Source organism: Mus caroli, unplaced genomic scaffold, assembly GCF_978045245.1.
Source record: "Mus caroli unplaced genomic scaffold, Mus_caroli_1 scaffold_3, whole genome shotgun sequence".
NCBI lineage: Eukaryota > Metazoa > Chordata > Mammalia > Rodentia > Muridae > Mus > Mus caroli.
The window spans coordinates 85,757,942-85,781,784 of NW_028227258.1; the positions used below are offsets into that span (position 1 = coordinate 85,757,942).

Below are 23,843 nucleotides of genomic sequence, written 5' to 3' on the forward strand. Positions count from 1 at the left end.
CCCTTCCCCTCATTCATAAGACTTGTGTTTTCAGTCACTCTTGTACTTAGATGTGATCTGTCAGTGATAGTAAGAAGTTAAGCACGTTTCAAATATGACTCCTATTGTATGACACTGAGCAGCTGACACTACACGTTAGGGTGCAATTACTTATTTAAACAAGTGACTACAATGGCTTTGTTGGACATCAGTGGGAGGAGTGGCCCTTGGTCCTGTGGGGATTCCATGCCCCAGTGTAGGGAAATGCCAAGGTGGGAAGGCCTGAGAGAGTGGGTGAGTGGTGGAGCACCCTCATAGAGGCAGGGAGAGCAGGGATGGGATAGGGAGGGTTCAGAGGGGAGACCTGGAAAGGAGATGGCATTTGAAATGTAAATAAAGAAAATATCCAATAAAAATTACAATATGCTATTCTCTACAACAAACACTTTTATAGCTTTCCAGGTCACATGGATAGGGAACCCCAGTGTGGATGTATATCCACAAGGCCCTAGGGCACCTTCCCATACTCATAGCCTCATATTTCTTTTATAAATGCAGGCTTGCATGTCAGTCACACTGTCTACCCCCTCAAAGCAGCTGCTGCTTGATCACAGAGTAGATAAATACTACATATGATAAAGTATGAAAATTAGTACTAATAACACAAGATACATAGCATCTTATGTCAACTCAAGATAAATCTGTGCTAAATAAAAATTTTATACGTGTATTTTGATTAACATTCCAAACCACTAAAATGTGTCTCACATAAATAATACTGTGGTAAAAAACAAAACAAAACAAAACAACAACAACAAAATTTAAGACAATGCTCCATGTTTCCCAGGCTAGACTCATTTTATAGTTAAAGATGGCCATCAACTCTCAATCTTTTTTCCTCTACAACATAGATATTGGAGTTACAACAGATATCAGGACTCAAAAATAAGTAGGGGATTTCTATAATGATAGTAATAGTGATTAAACAGCTGTTATGATTAAAATTCTAAATTGTTAATCTTATGGGTTTCTAAAACTCATGTTTGCCTGACGATGGATATTTTCAAATAAAACTGATAATTTCCCTCCCATGCTTTAAGACGTTACTTTGCAATAGTTTACGATGACTAAATTGTTAATTTATAGTGTTAATCAGGTGGGGTCTTAAAAGTAAATCATAGTATACTAACAGTAAGTACAAAAACAAAAATTTTTACTTTGCTAAAATTAAGGTAATGTCCATTCCACTGTGATATCATTAGCTTAGCAAAACTGGTGACAGTAAAACCATGCGTCTTACCATTCACTTGGAAGATGTGTGTCTGATGGACATTTTCATAGCCATCGGCATAGCATGTATAGTTTCCCATGTGAACTGTGGTAACCTTGGTGATATACAGGGACCCATCATCACCAAAGTCCTACAAAAACAAAATAAATCACAGAGTTGGTTACTTGAGAAGTCACTTATGTTCAGGAACAAAATAAATATATTAAAGATTTTTAAAGAATCTAAACTGTTAATGTAAACTCAACAGTTGCTGACCTATCTTACTATTTACTTACTGTATATTTCCTTTAAAAGTGAGCTTTCACTGATAAATATAAGCATTCCATGTTATTTTTGAAATATATAAATTAATAGTTTGCTAGTATCATTTTCTTTGATTTTAGATGAATATATCTCTACTAAGAATTTATCTTATAATTAAAAATGAATAGCTAATTATTTCTTTAGACTTATAATTATCCACTATTTTTACATTATCATTTAGAAATATAATAAAGCTATTAAATCAGTATGTTCTCAATGAAAGTGGTTATAGCCACATCCTGCAATACGATATTTTGTTTTATTTCAGTTTGTATGAGGGACAATAGAGATTAAATCATGACCTTGCTTATGGTAACCATGAACTCTACCACAATCTTAAACACTGAGCCAGAATTAACTTTAAAGGTCATACTATAATGGCCATTTGAATAAATATCCATGCTACTTAATTTTGGGAGCATTTTTTGGGAGAACAAATGCATAGCCATTTCTGGAGAAACATTAAAAATTCACCTCTGTTTATCACAACTTAATCCTTAACCTTAGAAATGCAATGTACAAACCATAAAATCTCCTCTCAATAAATCAATGTATGTGACAGAAAAAACATTGTTAAATCTAATTTTCATTTCTTTGGAAAACCTGCTCTTATAATCTGCAGACTCTTTACTAAAACATAACTGCTGATCTTGGGGAAAATGCCTGTTTGTTGGCATATTTGACTTCACTTACTTCTCTCACCTTCACATTTCAATGAAAACCTTTGAATCAACAACCTGCACTGTGCTCCTTGTTAACCTCACCATCTTCACAGATTGGAAGATCCCTCTACAGTCATGACAATAATATGTTTTCATGACTGTGCTTCAATGAAACAGATCATAGGAGTCACTCTGTATATCAGTTCTAGCCCATAGTTCTTTTGAAAAAACAAATGAAAAGATCTTTTTACCATTGAATTTTCTTGAACACAGATACTAGTCTGAGATATCAATAGGCTGAAAAACTAATTTAAAAGCTATACTGAAGAATGGTTCAGCCCCATATCAATTGACACTTGAGTTTTGACAAAATAGTCAGAATTATGCACTGGATAAAAAAAGGCATCTTCAATGAATGGAGCATGTCAAAGTTGATGGATATGTGTTAAAGAGTGCAAATAGATCCATATCTTGGAGTTGCACAAAACACAACTCCAAATGGATCAATGGCATCAATACAGAATCTAATAAAAGAGAAACTATATGATTAGCCTTGACACCATTGCAAGAGGCTTTCTGAATAGAACATTGGTAGACTCTAAGGACAAAAATTAACAAATTGGACCCCATTTGAGCTTTTTAGAGCTCTCTTTACTCCTCCTTGAACTGCGAGAACAGACTCCTCTCTGAGTCTCTGGGACCCTCTACATTCTATCTGTGTTGATCCCTTTAAAGTTAAAGAATGGCATCTATAGCAATGAGCCTGGAGCAGTGAGCACAATATTTCCTACTTTCATTGACTCAAAGTCTTCTCTCTAGTAGTTTTCTTGTATACAAGTTTGCAAGAACACTTAATGGTTTCAGCAACTGTTTAATAAGGCAATTTTCATAGGGAGATAAAACCTATATATGCATGTACTCTTAACAAGTGGAAATCCATGCTCAGACCCCATAATTCAGCCAAAGTTCAGTGATTTTCAGTACACTGCTACCTATGGCCAATAATGAACAGCATTGGACTATTTTTGTGTCTTGCTGTACCTTAAAATTCCAACCTATAAGGCTCTAGAAATGAGTTGAATTTCAATTTGCTTTGTTAAATCCTTTACACATTGCTAATATTGTAGATAGCCCAGAAACTTTATCATAAAATAAAACTCAATTAAATGTTTTATTAAAGACTTAAAAATAAATCAATAAAAAATAAATTAGACCTCACAAAAATGAAAATCTTCTGCATGGCAAAGGACACCATTATTAGTATAAAGTGGTATGATACACAAAAACTATCTACCAATTACACATCTGAGGGTGAATATCTAAAATATAAATAACTAAAAACATGGACATTGAAGAAATCAAATAACCTCAGAAAAGTTGGTTATAGAACTAAGCATAAAGTTCATAAAAAATAAACATACATGTCTGGGAAACATTCAAAAAATATACATCTTAATAATCACCAAGATGCAAACAAAACTACTTTGATACTTCATCTTACACCAGTCAGAATGCTAAGATTCATTGTTTTTTGTTTTTGTTTTTGTTTTTTAAATCTGACAGCTCATAAATTGGATAAGTTACTGGTGGGACTGAAAACTTCTGCACTCCTCTTTCTTCAGGAAGCTGTCAATAACGCTACCTCAAGGTCTAGCTATATCACTCTCTGGCATATACCTTCAAAGGACTCTACATACATCTAAAGAGACATTCTTTCATCCATGATCCTTGATACTCTACTCATGACAGCTAAAAATTGAAAACAACCTCTATGTCTATAAAAAAGTGAATGAATACAGAAAAACAAATCATTCTAAATGTATGTGGCCACTGACCAGTCTTAAATATATAATATTACTATGTGTTTTCCACTTTGGTTATAAAATATTAATTTATAATTTATGATCTGTGGTTAACAATGTATAATATCAGTAACAAAAATAATGTATAATATCAGTAGTAAATTGGGATAATATTTTCATGTAATTTTTTTCTAGAAATCAGAAGTATAAAAGATAAAAATTAAAAATATTTCTTTGTTGATGTCTTGAAGCTGCATCTCCATGTTTTCAAGTGTGGGAGCTCTTGCTGGCAGCCAAACTTTATGGTAATGCACTTGGTATTGATTTTATAGATACTGAATTGTTTAAACTATTAAAATTGTCTTAGTCTTCTAAAAATGTGATTAAATATATATAAAACTATGGTACATTTTAATCTGTATTAAATGATTAAAATGCCTTTGTTAGTTTATGATGGTTACAATGAAGTTTTATTGAACAACAGCAATTAGGTTATAAACTAATGGGGGGAGACAATTATGATAAGAAGGCCTGAGGCAATCCCTATTGTGATGGTTATAGATCTGATGATAGGAATAATAAATATAACAGAAGGTTTTTGTTTAATAAATACAGCTATTAATTAATGCAATATAATGTCATTAGATATACATTCTTGATGTTTTCTATCAATCGTAGATTGAAGGGGTAAAACACTAGACAGATTAAGAATCACTGCCTCTTGAAATCCACCTCTCCCTTTCAGTTTCCCTGAGCTCTGGCCAGGCTGCAGAAGCACCCTCTTCTCCCTTCCAGCCCAAGGTACAGATCACATCTAAGGACCTTGACTTTTTTTCTCCAATTTGTTAATCTTTTTTGTCCTGATAAAAAAAGATTACTGGCTTACAGCTTAAACTTAATCAAATAAGAAACAGTTATGTTCTATGATGATATACCATAAAAAGGTTTAAAAAAAAAGTTCCTGGACGGTGGTCTGCCTGCAGGGAGCGCCATCTTGGCTCCAGGACTCCGCCGAACTTAGTCTGTACAGGTGAGAGTGAGGACCACAGAGGCAGACAGCTTCTGGGAAAGGTGGGAGCCACAGAGCCACTGAGGCAGTACCCTTTTGGGGCCTCAGACATCCGGCACCATCCCAGCCGGAAGACAGTGGTCTGCCCTGCACAGGAGCCCTCTGCCTCAGGAGCAGGGAGCACATCTTGGATCCAGGACTCCACCGAACTTAGGAACTTTGTCTGCACAGGTGAGAGTGTGCACCACAGAAGCTGACAGCTTCTGTGACCTGCCAAAGCAACACAGCATCTGGGAAAGGTCCTGTTTTCGGCCTTCTTCTTCGGCCAGGAGGAGGTCCAAACACCAGATATCTGTACACCTTCCCTTTAAGAGGAAAGATTGTCAGCAGAGAGTGCTCTAACCACTGAAACTCAGAGGAGAGAGCCTGTCTCCCAGGTCTGCTGACAGACAGTACTCAGAATCACCAGAAGAACAACCTCTGAACAGAGACAACTATAACAAATCCAGAGATTACCAGATGCCGAGAGGTAAATGTAAAAATCTTACTAACAGAAACCAAGACCACTCAGCATCATCAGGACCCAGCACTCCCACTTCGCCCAGTCCAGGGCACCCCAACACACCTGAAAAGCTAGACCTGGATTTAAAAGCATATCTCATGATGATGGTAGAGGACATCAAGAAGGACTTTAATAACTCACTTAAAGAACTACAGAAGAACATGGCTAAAGAGTTACAAGTCCTTAAAGAAAAACAGGATAACACAATCAAACAGGTAGAAGTCCTTAAAGAAAAACAGGAAAACACATCCAATGAGATGATGGAAATGAACAAAACCATACTAGACCTAAAAAGGGAAGTAGACACAATAAAGAAAACACAAAATGAGGCAACACTGGAGATAGAAACCCTAGGAAAGAAATCTGGAACCATAGATGCGAGCATCAGCAACAGAATACAAGAGATGGAAGAGAGAATCTCAGGTGCAGAAGATTCCATAGAGAACATCGGCACAACAATCAAGGAAAATGGAAAATGCAAAAAGATCCTAACTCAAAACATCCAGGAAATACAGGACACAATGAGAAGACCAAAACTACGGATAATAGGAGTGGATGAGAATGAGATTTTTCAACTCAAAGGACCAGCAAACATCTTCAACAAAATTATAGAAGAAAACTTCCCAAATCTAAAGAAAGAGATGCCCATGAACATACAAGAAGCCTACAGAACTCCAAATAGGCTGGACCAGAAAAGAAATACCTCCCGACACATAATAATCAGAACAACAAATGCACTAAATAAAGATAGAATACTAAAAGCAGTAAGAGAAAAAGGCCAAGTAACATATAAAGGCAAGCCGATCAGAATTATACCAGATTTTTCACCAGAGACTATGAAAGCCAGAAGATGCAGGACAGATGTTATACAGACACTCAAAGAACACAAATTGCAGCCCAGGCTACTATACCCAGCCAAACTCTCAATTAACATAGATGGAGAAACCAAAGTATTCCACGACAAAACCAAGTTCACACATTATCTCTCCAGGAATACAGCCCTTCAAAGGATAATAACAGAAAAAAACCAATACAAGGACGGGAACCAAGCTTTAGAAACAACAAGAAGATAATCCCTCAACAAACCTAAAAGAAGACAGCCACAAGAACAGAATGCCAACTTTAACAACAAAAATAACAGGAAACAACAATTACTTTTCCTTAATATCTCTTAATATCAATGGACTCAACTCCTCGATAAAAAGACATAGACTAACAAACTGGCTACACAAACAAGACCCAACATTTTGCTGCTTACAGGAAACTCATCTCAGAGAAAAAGATAGACACTACCTCAGAATGAAAGGCTGGAAAACAATTTTCCAAGCAAATGGTATGAAGAAACAAGCTGGAGTAGCCATCCTAATTTTTGATAAGATTGACTTCCAACCCAAAGTCATCAAAAAAAAAAAAAAAAAAAAACCAGGGAGGGGCACTTCATACTCATCAAAGGTAAAATCCTCCAAGAGGAACTATCAATCCTGAATATCTATGCTCCAAATACAAAGGCAGCCTCATTCATTAAAGAAACTTTAGTAAATCTCAAAGCACACATTGCACCTCATACAATAATAGTGGGAGACTTCAACACACCACTTTCACCAATGGACACATCATGGAAACAGAAACTAAACAGGGACACAGTGAAACTAACAGAAGTTATGAATCAAATGGATCTGGCAGATATCTACAGAACATTTTACTCTAAAACAAAAGGATATACCTTCTTCTCAGCACCTCATGGTACCTTCTCCAAAATTGACCACGTAATTGGTCACAAAACAGGCCTCAACACATACAAAAATATTGAAATTGTCCCATGCATCCTATCAGATCACCATGGACTAAGGCTGATCTTCCATAAAAATTAAATAATAGAATGCCAACATTCACGTGGAAACTGAACAACACTCTTCTCAATGATACCTTGGTAAGGAAGGAATAAAGAAAGAAATTAAGGACTTTTTAGAGTTCAATGAAAATGAAGCCACAACATACCCAAACTTAATGGACGCAATGAAAGCATTTCTAAGAGGAAAACTCATAGCTCTGAGTGCCTTCAAAAAGAAACTAGAGAGAGCACACATTAGCAGCTTGACTACACATCTAAAAGCACTAGAACAAAAGGAAGCAAATTCACCCAAGAGGAGTACAGGGCAGGAAATAATCAAACTCAGGGGCGAAATCAATCAAGTGGAAACAAGAAGAACTATTCAAAGAATCAACCAATCAAGGAATTGGTTCTTTGAGAAATCAACAAGATAGATAAACCCTTAGCCAAACTCACTAGAGGGCACAGGGAAAGCATCCTAATTAACAAAATCAGAAATGAAAAAGGAGACATAACAACAGATCCTGAAGACATCCAAAACACCATCAGATCCTTCTACCAAAGGCTATACTCAACAAAACTGGAGAACCTGGATGAAATGGAGAAGTTCCTAGACATATACCAGGTACCAAAGTTGAATCAAGATCAGGTTAATGATATAAACAGCCCTATACCCCCAAAGAAAGAGAATCAGTCATTAATAGTCTCCCAACCAAAAAAAGCCCAGGACCAGATGGGTTTAGTGCAGAGTTCTATCAGACCTTCAAAGAAGATCTAATCCCAGTTCTTCACAAACTATTCCACAAAATAGAAACAGAAGGTACTCTACCCAACTCATTCTATGGAGCCACAATTACTCTGATAACTAAACCACAAAAAGACCCAACAAAGATAGAAAATTTCAGACCAATATCCCTTATGAATATCGATGAAAAATCCTCAATAAAGTTCTTGCTAACCGATTCCAGGAACACATCAAAACAATCATCCATCCTGACCAAGTAGGTTTCATCCCAGGGATACAGGGTTGGTTCAATATACGGAAATCCATCAACGTAATCCAGTATATAAACAAACTCAAAGACAAAAACCACATGGTCATCTCGTTAGATGTGGAAAAAGCATTTGACAGGATCCAACACCCATTCATGATAAAAGTCTTGGAAAGATCAGGAATTCAAGGACCACACCTAAACATAATAAAAGCAATCTACAGCAAACCAGTAGCCAACATCAAAGTAAATGGTGAGAAGCTTGAAGCAATCCCTCTAAAATCAGGGACTAGACAAGGCTGTCCACTTTCTCCATACCTATTCAACATTGTACTTGAAGTCCTAGCCAGAGCAATTCGACAACAAAAGGAGATCAAAGGGATACAAATTGGAAAAGATGAAGTCAAAATATCACTTTTTGCAGATGATATCATAGTATATATAAGTGACTCTAAAAATTCCACAAGAGAACTCCTAAACCTGATAAACAGCATCAGTGAAGTAGCTGGATATAAAATTAACTCAAACAAATCAATGGCCTTTCTCTACACAAAGAATAAACAGGCTGAGAAAGAAATTAGGGAAACAACACCATTCTCAATAGTCACAAATAATATAAAATATCTTGGCGTAACTCTAACTAAGGAAGTGAAATATCTGTATAATAAAAACTTCAAGTCTCTGAAGAAAGAAATTCTAGAAGATCTCAGAAGATGGAAAGATCTCCCATGCTCATGGATTGGCAGGATCAACATTGTAAAAATGGCTATCTTGCCAAAAGCAATCTACAGATTCAATGCAATCCCCATCAAAATTCCAACTCAATTCTTCAACGAATTAGAAAGTGCAATCTGCAATTCATCTGGAATAACAAAAAACCTAGGATAGCAAAAACTCTTCTCAAGGATAAAAGAACCTCTGGTGGAATCACCATGTCGGACCTAAAGCTTTACTACAGAGCAATTGTGATAAAAACGGCGTGTTACTGGTATAGTGACAGACAAATAGACCAATGGAATAGAATTGAAGACCCAGATATGAATGCACACACCTACAGTCACTTGATCTTCGACAAGGGAGATAAAACCATCCAGTGGAAGAAAGACAGCATTTTCAACAAATGGTGCTGGCACAACTGGTTGTTATCATGTAGAAGAATGCAAATCGATCCATTCCTATCTCCTTGTACTAAGGTCAAGTGTAAGTGGATCAAGGAACTTCACATAAAACCAGAGACACTGAAACTTATAGAGTAGACAGTGGGGAAGAGCCTTGAAGATATGGGCACAGGAGAAAAATTCTTGAATAGAACAGCAATGGCTTGTGCTGTAAGATTGAGAATTGACAAGTGGGACCTCATGAAACTGCAATGCTTCTGCAAGGCAAAAGACACCATCAATAAGACAAAAAAAAACCACCAACAGATTGGGAAAGGATCTTTACCTATCCTAAATCAGATAAGGGACTAATATCCAATATATATAAAGAACTCAAGAAGGTGGACTCCAGAAAGTCAAATAACCCCATTAAAAAATGGGGCTCAGAACTGAACAAAGTATTCTCACCTGAGGAATACCGAATGGCAGAGAAGCACCTAAAAAAATGTTCAACATCCTTAATCATCAGGGAAATCAACTCGAAACAACCCTGAGATTCCACCTCACACCAGTCAGAATGGCTAATATCAAAAATTCAGATGACAGCAGATGCTGGCGAGGATGTGGAGAAAGAGGAACACTCCTCCATTGTTGGTGGGATTGCAAGCTTGTACAACCACTCTAGAAATCAGTCTGGCGGTTCCTCAGAAAATTGGACATAGTACTACTGGAGGATCCAGCAATTACTCTCCTGGGCATATATCCAGAAGATGTCCCAACCGGTAAGAAGGACACATGCTCCACTATGTTCATAGCAGCCCTATTTACAATAGCCAGAAACTGGAAAGAACCCAGATGTCCCTCAACAGAGGAATGGATACAGAAATTATGGTACATTTACACAATGGAGTACTACTCAGCTATTAAATAGAATGAGTTTATGAAATTCCTAGCCAAATGGATGGACCTGGAGGGCATCATCTTGAGTGAAGTAACACAATCACAAAAGAACTCACACAATATGTATTCACTGATAAGTGGATATTAGCCCAAAACTTAGGATACCCAAGATATAAGATACAATTTGCTAAATGCATGAAACTCAAGAAGAATGAAGACCAAAATGTGGACAATATGCCCCTTCTTAGAATTGGGAACAAAACACCCATGGAAGGAGTTACAGAGACAAAGTTTTGAGCTGTGATGAAAGGATGGACCATCTAGAGACTGCCGTATCCAGGGATCCATCCCATAATCAGCTTCCAAATGCTGACACCATTGCATACACTAGCAAGATTTTGCTGAAAGGACCCAAATATAGCTGTCTCTTGTGAGTCTATGCCGGGGCCTAGCAAACACAGGAGTGGATGCTCACAGTCAGCTATTGGATGTATCACAGGGCTCCCAATGGAGAAGCTAGAGAAAGTACCCAAGGAGCTAAAGGGATCTGCAACCCTATAGTTGGAACAACATGATGAACTAATCAGTACCCCGGAGCTCTTGTCTCTAGCTGCATATGTATCGAAAGATGGCCTAGTCGGCCATCACTGGAAAGAGAGGCCCATTGGACTTGCAAACTTTATATGCCCCAATATAGGGGAATGCCAGGGCCAAAAGAATGGGAATGGGTGGGTAGGGAAGTGGGGGTGGTATGGGGGACTTTTGGGATAGCATTGGAAATGTAATTGAGGAAAATATGTAATAAAAAATATTAAAAATTAAAAAAAAGTTCCTGGTCTCTTTATGGGCTATGCCCATGGTTTAAAAAGCTTTATTTTAATATTCAAAGACTCATTTCAGAATTATTATTTGTAAGGTTCAAACAAAATAGGCTCATAAAATTACTATAATGAAGAAATACATGTTATTAGTTAATAACCCTATGAATAAGTATATCCTTCAATATATTCAGAATTATACTAAAGTCATGCTAAGTACTGATGTAGTTAATTACAAGGCTAAAGATTTATTTCGCCTCTTGTTTTATGTGTGCAAGGTATAATTTGAAACAGATAACTAAGAAAAGGCAAACTTGTTTAACTCAGATATAGTAGGTAGATACTAGCCCTCAAAGCAATCAGAGAACTGTGGAATATGGTATTTAATATATTTAAACTAACTATGACAGACAGAGACTCCCAAATCCTAACTATGCCTCCCATGGTCTCTAAGAAGAGAAGAGAACAACGATGAAAAACACTAGTAGGATTGCAGTACACTAGCCACTGGGTCTAACTGCCTCAATGCCTCACCCTCTGCCACCACCTCGTCTAGACTGTGAACAAATAGAGGACACTAGGATTTCAATGTAATGGTAAATACCAATGTACATCCTTTTGTTAACTAATGTTCACATAAGCCTCAGGAGATTATAAAGTCATATGATTTAGCTCGACCTGCCACGGATCAAATGGACTCCACATAAGTAAACCTGCCTGTTCTTGAAAGTGGGATTTTCCCCTTATTTGTGGGATTTCTTACTTTCCCCAATTACCTAGAAGAGAAATTTGTCTCAGCAGATTTTCCCCCTGCCTGCCTGACTCCATCCAGGGAACACCTGAGGACTGCAAGCTGCTGCGTTCTCAACTTGCTAAAAGCCGATATTGACTAGTATGCTTCCCTGACCTTTGGCTGCATCATCCAACCAGATGCTTCTCAGAAGTGCCCCAATTAACAAGCCTTTGAATAGCATTTTAGTCTTCCTTGGTCTCCAAAAGACAATGTCCTGTTTTTATTTCATATTGATTTGTTTGGGCCTTTTTTATATTTTCCTTTGCATGTATATATGGTTTTATTACTTTCTTTTTTTTAATGTTTTGTGTGCATGTGTGTGTGTTTCTTGTTGTTTTGTTTTTCTCAATTTGTATGTTTCTTTCTTGTTTGTTTGTTTTATCATTTTATTATTCCTTTTCTAATGAGAAAGAGTGAAGGCATGGAGTTGGATGTGGTAGGAGGTAGGTATTTCATTCGAAGTGAGAAACAAAAATGATGATCAGAATATATTTATGAAAAATATTTTTTCAATAAAAACTTGTAAAAGTTATCAATGAACAGTATAAAAATAAAAACTTCCTACATTGGTCCTTAATTCTTTGGTTTTTATGTGCTAGACAATGTTGTCAGCATTTTCCAAATATACATTTCAAATTTAGAGAACATAGTTTATTAAAATCCACCCACTCTATAGGAAGTGACTGATATTAAGACGACAATATGTTCCCTAGTTATGCTTGGCTCCTAATTGGCACTTTAAAACTGGAAATGGATTGGATAGAATCCAAAGTTTGATCTCTATGTTCCCCACCACACTGTCTTCCTTCTAAAGTATTAACTAAAGAAAGAACATAAAAGGTAGTTGAGATACAGATAATGAAGTTTTGCCCACAGCTGTGTTATTCCCAAAAGGCTCATGTGTTCCAAGTCTGGTGCACCATGAGAGTTGGGAATGTCATATAGACTCAGTGAGGTGGGTGGGACTTATGGATGATGTTAATGTCATGGGAGGTGTTGCCCTTGGGTGTGGTGAGATACCTCTGAGGACTCCTGAGTTTTCTGAAAACTAAGTTGCTGATAGAAGTAGAAACTTGAGAGGAGGGATGGATATGGAGCTTCCAGGGCAAAACAAAAACAACAACAACAAAAAAGTTCAAACCTGACTGATAGCTTTATCTTCTAGATAGGCTAAGTGGTTGTTGTCCCTCACATAGACTTTCACCATTGTAATCCTACAAAGAGGTTCTCAACAGAGTGAAGTTGAAGTCACTGTCACATGCTTGAATTCTCAGAACTCTGAGAAGGGTTAATAGTAATCCCTGTCTCTACAACAAGTCTCAATAGCTAATTTTTTTTTAAGAGGCAAAAATTAACTAAAGGCTTTCTAAGAATGGTTTCTTATTCATTCTTTCTTTTAATTTTACCTGTGATAACCTCATGTTCATCTTCAATTTTCAAGTATGTAATCAAGTTTTAATTTGTATACAGTATCTATGAATCTAGCCTGAGTATGCCTTTACACATTTTTGTAAATGTGTCACCATGTATGTTCAAAGGATTCTTTTCCTTCAAATTGTGATTTTTTTTCAAAAAAAATCATTATGTCTTCAAAATGTTATAGATCCCAGTGACATACCAAAATCATTATAGCATTGTCCAAAAGTACGGGTGGTATATTGACACTTTTATCTCTATTTGTTGTATATGCATTTTTACTAAAAACAGCTTCACTCAATTACAGATTGATTGAAATTTAAAAAAAAAATCACTATGGAAGTACTGAATCTGGGACTGATGGTGACAAACAATATTTTAAACAGATATAGTTGGTGTGGGCAAGCTAGCTCAGCTTGTAAAGAAAATTGCCTGCTGGTCTAGTAATGTAAATTCCATCCCCAAATCTGAATATAAGTAAGGAGAGCCCTGAGTTCCCCAAATTGCCTTACAGTCTTCATATGTGCCTTCTCACAATGAATTATAAAACAACAATATCAAATAATACTAACTAACAATAAAACAGTAATAGTTAACAATAATATAGGGAAAATAAGAAATAGGGAGTAAAATTGGAGGGAGGAGCAAATTGAAGGAGGAAAGAGGGAAGAACATGAGTCAGAAGAAAAAAAAAACATAGAAAGAATTGTTAAGACCAGGATTAACACATTACACTAGCAATCAAACTGAATATTTCCAAAAGTACAAGATGAAGTACAATTATCTCACTATCATATAATATTGTTCATACATTATTTCTGCAGCTTCCTGAAGTAATTAAATGCACAGAAATCCATGGGAGAACAATTAAAAAAGATAAAGGCTGTCTTAAGGGAATAGTGCTAAGTTAGTTGATTTTACAAATTATAATAGGAAAGTTTTTTTTAAATATATAATGTGTATAAATTATATATATATATATATATTATATAAATATATAATATTTTTTAAATATATAATGTGTGAGAAACATTAAAGCTAAACCATTTTCAGAGTAAAGGCAGAAAACAATTACTGTTCAAAAATATGTTACATCTGGTGTGAACAAAGTAGGCATGTATACTGGCTGATTTTGTGTGTCAACTTGACACAAGCTGAAGTTATCACAAAGATAGGAGTCTCCCTTGCGGAAATTCCTCCATGAGACCCAGCTGTAAGGCATTTCCTCAATTACTGATCAAGGGTGGTGGGTCCCACTGTGGGTGGTGCCATCCCTGGGCTAGTCTTGGGTCCTATAAGAAAGCAAGATGAACAAACCAGGGAAGCAAGCTAATGACCTTGTTCCACAGCCTCAGCATCAGCTCCTGCATCCTGACCTGCTTGAGTTCCAGTCCTGACTTCCTTTGGTGATGAAAAGCAATGTGGAAGTGTAAGCTGAATAATGCCTTTCCTCCCCAATTTGCTTCTTGGTCATGATGTTTTGTGCAGAAATAGAAACCCTGACTAAGACAACTTTTATATGGAATACACATGTAAATATATCTCATTACAAAGAAGGCAAGTCACAGAGATCAGATCATAACAAACTTGTTCTTCTATTGGTAAGATTTATTTAAAATGATAAAGAGAAGATATATCTGGTTTTTATGGTCATGCTATATACATACATATTAAGCTCTACATAAATTTTGAAAGTGATTTCTAAAATACTTTTCTGGAATTATGCTTCCAAGTATTTATATAAACATACATTGCTCATGTATGTATCTACCTGTATATCATGAGCTCTCCAACCCCTGCTCTCGGTTCCTGAATATCTTTCCAGACTTTTGAGGCTTTAGAAGTGTGGTCTTCGAATCATTAAATTTTTGACCCCTTATCAATTATTATGTAGTTATCCGAGTCAATCTATAACATGAAATTTCATTTAGGTAAAGACAATCTTCATTCTAAATTAGAATATACATGACCCCTGATAACAGTCTGTCCATCTTTTCTTTCTTTCTTTTCCCAAATGCAAACAGCCTTATATCTATAGACTCTTTGAATACATAACTATACAAAACATTTATTACAGAATAGATTTTTTCCTAGCAATTCAAATTCTTTTTTATTTTAATTAGATATTTTCTTCATTTACATTTCCAATGCTATACCAAAAGTCCCCCATACCCTCCCCCCTGCCACTCCCCTACCCACCTACTCCCACTTCTTGACCCTGGAATTCCCCTGTACTGAGGCAAATAAAGTTTGCAAGACCAATAATATTCCATTTCTACTTTGAATATAATAAGCATCCTCTAAATTGGTATTTCAAGTGATATGATGTATTTTATTTAAAAATATAAAAATTCATCCTTGAAATAACACATTTAAGAGGCCTCCTTGTACAAGTAAAAATGTTGAAATATGATGCTGTGTAACTTGATGTAAGTACCTAAACTTGGTCCCAGATGAGCCAATTTGGTCTACATTCCTTAATGTACTTTCTCCTCCACAGATTCTCAATAAATTTTAGCCTAACTTAAGTTTGCCTATTACTATTTTACATTGACATCTTTATCTTCTTTCTAGTATCACATCACTAATCTTTCAAACTATAATATTCTTGGGACTTTTCTAATTTAAGTAGTTCCCCTAAACTGTGGTTTTGTTGCTCAGCCTTTCTTGACAGCTATGTTCTGAGAACAGACACTCTGATTTCAGGAACCAATTCATGTCCTCATTCTGAATTCCATTACGTTGCCACAGTCTACCAGCCAATAGACATTCTGTAACTACTTTTCTAGATATTAAATCTTTATGCCCCCCTTCACAATTCCAAAGTAGCTCCAAGCACTAATATTCAGGAAGAATTTATGGGAAAAAAACAAATAATATATTCTGTTGGATTGTGGCTAATATTCTGTTCAAAGCAATGCAAGCAGAGAAGAACATATGTAATTCATTTCCAAACTTCTGAGAATTTTTAGGGCAACTCCACACTGACTACAGTTAATCAAGTAAGAGTAATATCAAAACATTGCACAACCAAAGGATGATCAGCATAGCACTTATCAGAGCCTATAAGGAAACAATGTTCCAATGAAGTTATTCTGAGCATAACTATATATATAACTATATATATAGTTATGCTCAGAATATATTTATATATATGAATGTATATATAAATATTTGACCAGTATTTCTTTACAAACATTGTTTAGCTAGTTCTAATAAAAGAAATAAGCCAAATCTATTCAAAAATAATTTCTAAATTTAATATTAGATTTCTTTTTATATTATGATTCTACATGAATTTCTAAATTAGCACCAAACATTATGATACTTCAAATGTTGTTTTCTATGCCAAAAACCTCACTTCAATTATTCCAATATTAAAGTAATTCTCTTTTTAATTCTGATTATTATATTAGGGTTTTACAATGCCTTATAATGAAAACTATATTCTTAAGATTTTTTTATATAAATGTGATTTTCATAAAATGGCAATACAATTAATTCAAGCAAACATACTAAGTTGACTGAATACTGCTATTGGCAAAATACTTGGGTTAAAAAAAAAACAGTTCTTTCATGAATCTTTCTTACATTTATGCAAAATAAAAGCGCTGAGTGCTAGATAGATGAGACCGAAGTTAAGAAGAGTTCTGTGTTTGCTTTTGTGGAGGAGCCAGGTCAGGCTCCCAGCCACATGGTGTTTCAGAACCATCAGTCACTCTACTTCCAGGGACAGGACAAAAATGTCAAGAAAGTTCCACTTAGAAGTTTCATATACCCATGAATACAGAGCTGATGTTGAGTGTAGAAGTGGTATGCCGTACCTCTTAACAACTCATCCTAAAAACCAAAGGAACTAGCAACATCTAACAAATGTGTTGGTGGAAGAATAAATAATAAATAAGATCAATGAGGTTCAGGCACACAAGCAAAATATAAATTGAACATAGTAACTTCATAATCGGGCATTTACTTGGCAACTACTTACACCAGAAGTACAAGGTAACATTAGAGAATACAAAATGGTGTGACAATTATAGAAATCAATGAAATGAAAAGCTCAGTGTGCTAATAGGGATTTATCAGAAAAAAAAAGATACATGTAATACTAGCAAGTAATATCTTTACCCAGGTATCTGTAATACTTCAAATAATTTGCTGATTACAAAGAAAATACTGAAACGGAAAACAAAACAAAACAACAACAACAACAAAAAAAACACATTATCAGAATGAATCCGTGAATCCATTAATGATTTCACTGGAGGACAACCATGCTTCAGTCCACAGACCCAAACAAGATATGTAAGAAGGAAGATTCAAAGGAGTATGTTTGAATCTCACTCAGAAGGGTAAACAAGAGATCTGAGGTTTATGGAGAGAGGGAACTGGGTAGGAGAGAAATGAGAAGGAGAATGGAGATGGTGATAAGGTGTGGGGACAGAGGGGCAAGAGAGGGCTGGGAGTGAGAATGGAAATTGGCAGGGGTAAGAAATGGTGAGCATCTCTACTGACTAGCTGTGAGCCTGCCTGAGACTAGACAGGATATGAGAAGCCTATGGGTGTGACCCTAGCTTATATTCCCATTAGATCGGGGTATAGAGACTGAAGTAGCTAGCTCTTATATCCAGACATGACTTTCAGAGGAGGAAAGGGGACATCAATTCACCCACAAAACCTTCAACCCCCAAATTTTCTTGCCTTCTAGATGTTCAGAGATGAAGATAGAGCATCTATCTGAGGGAACAGCCATCTAATGATTGTCCCAATTTGAGACCTATCCCATGTGAGAGAGAAACCCCTGACACTATGAATGATACTCTGTTATGCTTGCAGACAGGAAACTAGAATAACTGTCTCCTGAGAGAGTTCATCCTGGGGCAGATGGAGGCAGATGAAGAGACCCACAGCCAAACATCAGGTAGAGCTTGGAGAGTCTTGTGGAAGAATGGAAGATAGAGTCAAGCAAGTTGGGTGGGTGCATCAAGGATACCACAAAAAGACCCATAAAGGCAACTAATTTGGGACTATAGGGGCTCACAGAGCCTGGGATACCAGGCAGGGAGCATGCAGGAGCTGGAACTAGATCTTTACATATTTATAGCAAATGTGCAGCTTGATCTTCATATGTGTCCCCTAACAAGTGGAGTATGGGCTATTTTGGTCTCTTACCCTGCCATTGGGTCACATTCCCTCCTATTTGGACTGCTTGAGTAGGGCTCAGTGGGAGAGGCTATGCCTACACTTGCTAGAATTATATGCCCCAGGATGGGGTGGTATGCAAGGAGAAGCTCTTCTTCTCTGAGAGGAATGGGAGGGGACAATTGGGAACTGATTTGTAAGGCTAGAACTGGTAAGCAATGATGGAGGGAGGGGTGCTGTGGTCAGGATGTAAAGTTAATACAAAAATAGATATTAAAAATATTGATAAAACTACACAAACAGGACCCAACATTTTGCTGCTTACAGGAAACCCATCATAGGGAAAAAGACAGACACTACCTCAGAATGAAAGGCTGGAAAACAATTTTCCAAGCAAATGGTCTGAAGAAACAAGCTGGAGTAGCCATTCTAATATCTAATATAATCGACTTCCAACCCAAAGTCATCAAAAAAGACAAGGAGGGGCACTTCATACTCATCAAAGTTAAAATCTTCCAAGAGGAACTCTCAATTCTGAATATCTATGCTCCAAATACAAGGGCAGCCACATTCATAAAAGAAACTTTAGTAAAGCTCAAGCACACATCGCAACTCACTCAATAATAGTGGGAGACTTCAACACACCACTTACACCAAGCAGAATATGGAAACAGAAACTAAGCAGGGACACAGTGAAACTAACAGAAGTTATGAAACAAATGGATCTAACAGATGTCTACAGAACATTTTATCCTAAAACAAAGGGATATACATTCTTCTCAGCACCTCATGGTACCTTCTCCAAAATTGACCATATAATTGCTCATAAAACAGGCCTCAACAGATACAAAATTATTGAAATTGTCCTATGCATCCTATCAGATCACCATGGACTAAGGCTGATCTTCAATAACAACATAAATAATAGAAAGCCAACAATCACATGGAAACTGAACAACACTCTTCTCAATGATACCTTGGTCAAGGAAGGAATAAAGAAAGAAATTAAGGACATTTTAGAGTTTAATGAAAATGAAGCCACAACATACCCAAACTTATGGGACGCAATGAAAGCATTTCTAAGAGGAAAACTCATAGCTCTGAGTGCCTCCAAAAAGAAACTAGAGAGAGCACACACTAGCTGCTTGACAACACACCTAAAAGCTCTGAACAGAAGGAAGAAAATTCACCCAGAGGAGTAGAGGGCAGGAAATAATCAAACTCAGGGGCAAAATCAACCAAGTGGAAAAAAGAAGAACTATTCAAAGAATCAACCAAAGGAGGAGCTAGTTCTTTGAGAAAATCAACACGATAGATAAACCCTTAGCCAGACTCACTAGAGGGCACAGGGAAAGCATCCTAATTAACAAAATCAGAAATGAAAAGGGAGACATAACAACAGATACTAAAGAAATCCAAAACACCATCAGATCCTTCTACAAAAGGCTATACTCAACAAAACTGGAGAACCTGGATGAAATGGAAAAATTTCTAGACAGATACCAGGTACCAAAGTTAAATCAGGATCAGGTTAATGATCTAAACAGTCCTATATACCCTATACAAATAGAAGCAGTCATTAATAGTCTCCCAACCAAAAAAAGCCCAGGACCAGATGGGTTTAGGACAGAGTTCTATTAGACCTTCAAAGAAGATCTAATCCCAGTTCTTCACAAACTATTCCACAAAATAGAAGCAGAAGGTACTCTACCCAACTCATTCTATGAAGCCACAATTATTCTGATACCTAAACCACAGAAAGACCCAACAAAGATAGAGAAGACCAATTTCCCTTATGAATATCGATGCAAAAATCCTCAATAAAATTCTTGCTAACTGAATCCAAGAACACATCAAAATAATCATCCATCCTGACCAAGTAGGTTTCATTCCAGGGATGCAGGGATGGTCTAATATACAGAAATTCATCAACATAATCCACTATATAAACAAACTCAGAGACAAAAACCACATGATCATCTCCTTAGATGCAGAGAAAGCATTTTACGAAATCCAACACCCATTCATGATAAAAGTCTTGGAAAGATCAGTAATTCAAGGCCCATACCTAAACATGATAAAAGCAATCTACAGCAAACCAGTGTCAACATCAAAGTAAATGGTGAGAAGCTGGAAGCAATACCACAAAATCAGGGACTAGACAAGGCTGCCCACTTTCTACCTACCTATTCAACATTGTACTTGAAGTCCTAGCCAGACCAATTCAACAATAAAAGGAGATCAAGGGGTTACAAATTGGAAAGGAAGAAGTCAAGATATCACTTTTGCAGATGATAGTATATATAAGTGACCCTAAAAATTCCACCAGAGAACTCCTAAACATGATAAACAGCTTCAATGAAGTAGCTGGATATAAAATTAACTCAAACAAATCAATGGCCTTTCTGTACACAAAGGATAAACAGGCTGAGAAAGAAATTAGGGAAACAAGACCCTTCTCAATAGTTACAAATAATATAAAATACCTCTAACTAAGGAAGTAAAGTATCTGTATGATTAGAACTTCAAGTCTCTAAAGAAAGAAATTAAAGAAGATCTCAGAAGATGGAAAGATCTCCCATGCTCATGGATTGGCAGGATCAACATTGTAAAAATGGCTATCTTGCCAAAAGCAATCTGCAGATTCAATGCAATCCCCATCAAAATTCCAACTCAATTCTTCAACGAATTAGAAAGGGCAATCTGCAAATTCATCTGGAACAACAAAAAACCTAGGATAGCAAAAAACCTTCTCAAGGATAAAAAAACCTCTGGTGAAATCACCATGCCTGGCCTAAAGCTGTACTACAAAGCAATTGTGATTAAAAACTGCATGGTACTCATATAGCAACAGACAAGCAGACCAATGGAATAGAATTGAAGACCCAGAAATGAACCTACAAACCTATGGTCATTTGTTCTTTGACAAGGGAGCTATAACCATCCAGTGGAAAAAAGACAGCATTTTCAATGAATGGTGCTGGCACAACTGGTGGTTATCATGTAGAAGAATTTGAATTGATCCATTCCTATCTCCTTCTACTAAGGTCAAATCTAAGTGGATCACGGAACTCCACATAAAACCAGAGACACTGAAACTCATAGAGGAGAAAGTAGGGAAAAGCCTCCAAGATATGGGCACAGGGGAAAAACTCCTGAATAGAACAGCAATGGCTTGTGCTGTAACATCAAGAATGGACAAATGTGACCTCATAAAATCCAAAGCTTCTGCAAGGCAAAAGATACCATCAATAGGACAAAAAGGCCACCAACAGATTGCGAAAGGATCTTTACCTATCCTAAATCACATAGAGGACTAATATCCAATATATATAAAGAACTCAAGAAGGTAGACTCCAGAAAATCAAATAACCCCATTAAAATATGGGCCTCAGAGCTAAACAAAGAATTCTCACCAGAAAAATACCGAATGGCTGAGAAGCACCTGAAAAAATGTTCAACATCCTTAATCATCAGGAAAATATAAATCAAAACAACCCTGAGATCCCACCTCACACCAGTCAGAATGGGTAAGATCAAAAATTCAGGTAACAGCAGATGCTGGCGAGGATGTGGAGAAAGAGGCACACTCCTCCATTGTTGCAAGCTTGTACAACCACTCTAGAAATCAGTCTGATGGTTCCTCAGAAAATTGGACATAGTACTATGGAGTATCCTGCAATACCCCTCCTGGGCATATATTCAGAAGATGTTCCAACCAGTAAGAAGGACACATGCTCCACTATGTTCATAGCAGTCTTATTTATAATAGCCAGAAGTTGCAAAGAACCCAGATGCCCCTCAACAGAGGAATTGACAAAGAAAATGTGGTACATTTACGCAATGGAGTACTACTCAGCTATTAAAAAGAATGAATTTATGAAATTCCTAGGCAAATGGATGGACCTGGAGGGCATCATCCTGAGTGAGGTAACCCAATCACAAAAGAACTCACACAGTATGTACTTACTGATAAGTGGATTTTAGCTCAGAAACTTAGAATACCCAAGATATAAGATACAATTTACGAAACACATGAAACTCAAGAAGAAAGAAGACCAAAGTGTGAACACTTTGCCCCTTCTTAGAATTGGGAACAAAACACCCATGGAAGGAGTTACAGAGACAAAGGGTGGAGCTGAAACAAAAGGATTAACCATCTAGAGACTGCCATATTCGGGGATCCATCCCATAATCACCTTCCAAACGCTGACACCATTGCATACACTAGCAAGATTTTGCTGAAAGGACCCAGATATAGCTGTCTCTTATGAGGCTATTCTTGGGCCTAGCAAACAGAGAAGTGAATGCTATTGGATGGATCACAGGGCCTCCGATGGAGGAGCAAGAGAAAGTATCCAAGGAGCTAAAGGGCTCTGCAACCCTATAGGTGGAACAAAAATATGAACTAACCAGTACCTCCTGGAGCTCGTGTCTCTAGCTGCATATGTATCAGAAGATGGCCTAGTTGGCCATCAGTGGAAAGAGAGGCCCATTGGTCGTGCAAACTTTATATGCCTCAGTACAGTGCAATGTCAGGGCCAAGAATTGGGAGTGGTTGGGTGGGGGAGTGTGTGTGGGACTTTTGGTGTAGTATTGGAAATGTAAATGAAATAAATACCTAATAAAAAATACTGATAAAATATATGATAATGAATAATCAATAACTATTTTCAATATTTGTTCCTGTATAATTTAATCATCTCCAGTTCTTTAATGACTCTTCTCACTTCAAAATCAGCATGCCATTCATTGATTCAAATCAAGGCAGAGTTCTGTAAGCATTCAAATGCCTTAATCAATACAGTCATTAAAATTATTGTATTTTAACTCCAGCTCAATTACTTGGAAAGAATTAATAACAATAATGTTTTAGAAATATGTAGTTAGTGAGTTAATTTTATTTTAATTTTTGAAGAAGTATGTCACTAAATGGCATACCATAATGTATTTTATTTAGATTTTCCAGAAGTCTTATACAACAGTTTTGAAGATATTATGTCATTGAATGTATTAGAACATAAACTATACTATTATGTACCATTTTTAAACCCAGATTTTTTTATAAATGCATAGTATTTCATTGTATTGTGTATCAATCTTTTTATTTAGAGATTATAAAAATTAAACTGAAATCATGGCTTATATATTTACTTTGGTAGATTAAATAAATTGAAGTAGTCATGTACAGTCTGTACAGTTTTCAGACTCCTAAGCTAGTAAAGAATTATGACAGAAAGCAAGAG

At 36.5% G+C, this 23,843-nt stretch overlaps 1 protein-coding gene across 5 annotated transcripts in view; it reads right to left on the bottom strand.

Moving 5' to 3' along the window:
- Nucleotides 1-23,843, bottom strand: part of Fstl5 (follistatin like 5) — a 624,701-nt gene that overhangs the window by 171,476 nt on the left and 429,382 nt on the right. For all 5 annotated transcript variants that reach the window (XM_029475620.2, XM_021158305.2, XM_085835827.1 and 2 more), the window contains exon 8: nt 1,280-1,400. In XM_029475620.2, coding sequence (XP_029331480.1) covers nt 1,280-1,400 — 121 coding nt within the window. The remainder of the gene's footprint in view (nt 1-1,279; nt 1,401-23,843) is intronic.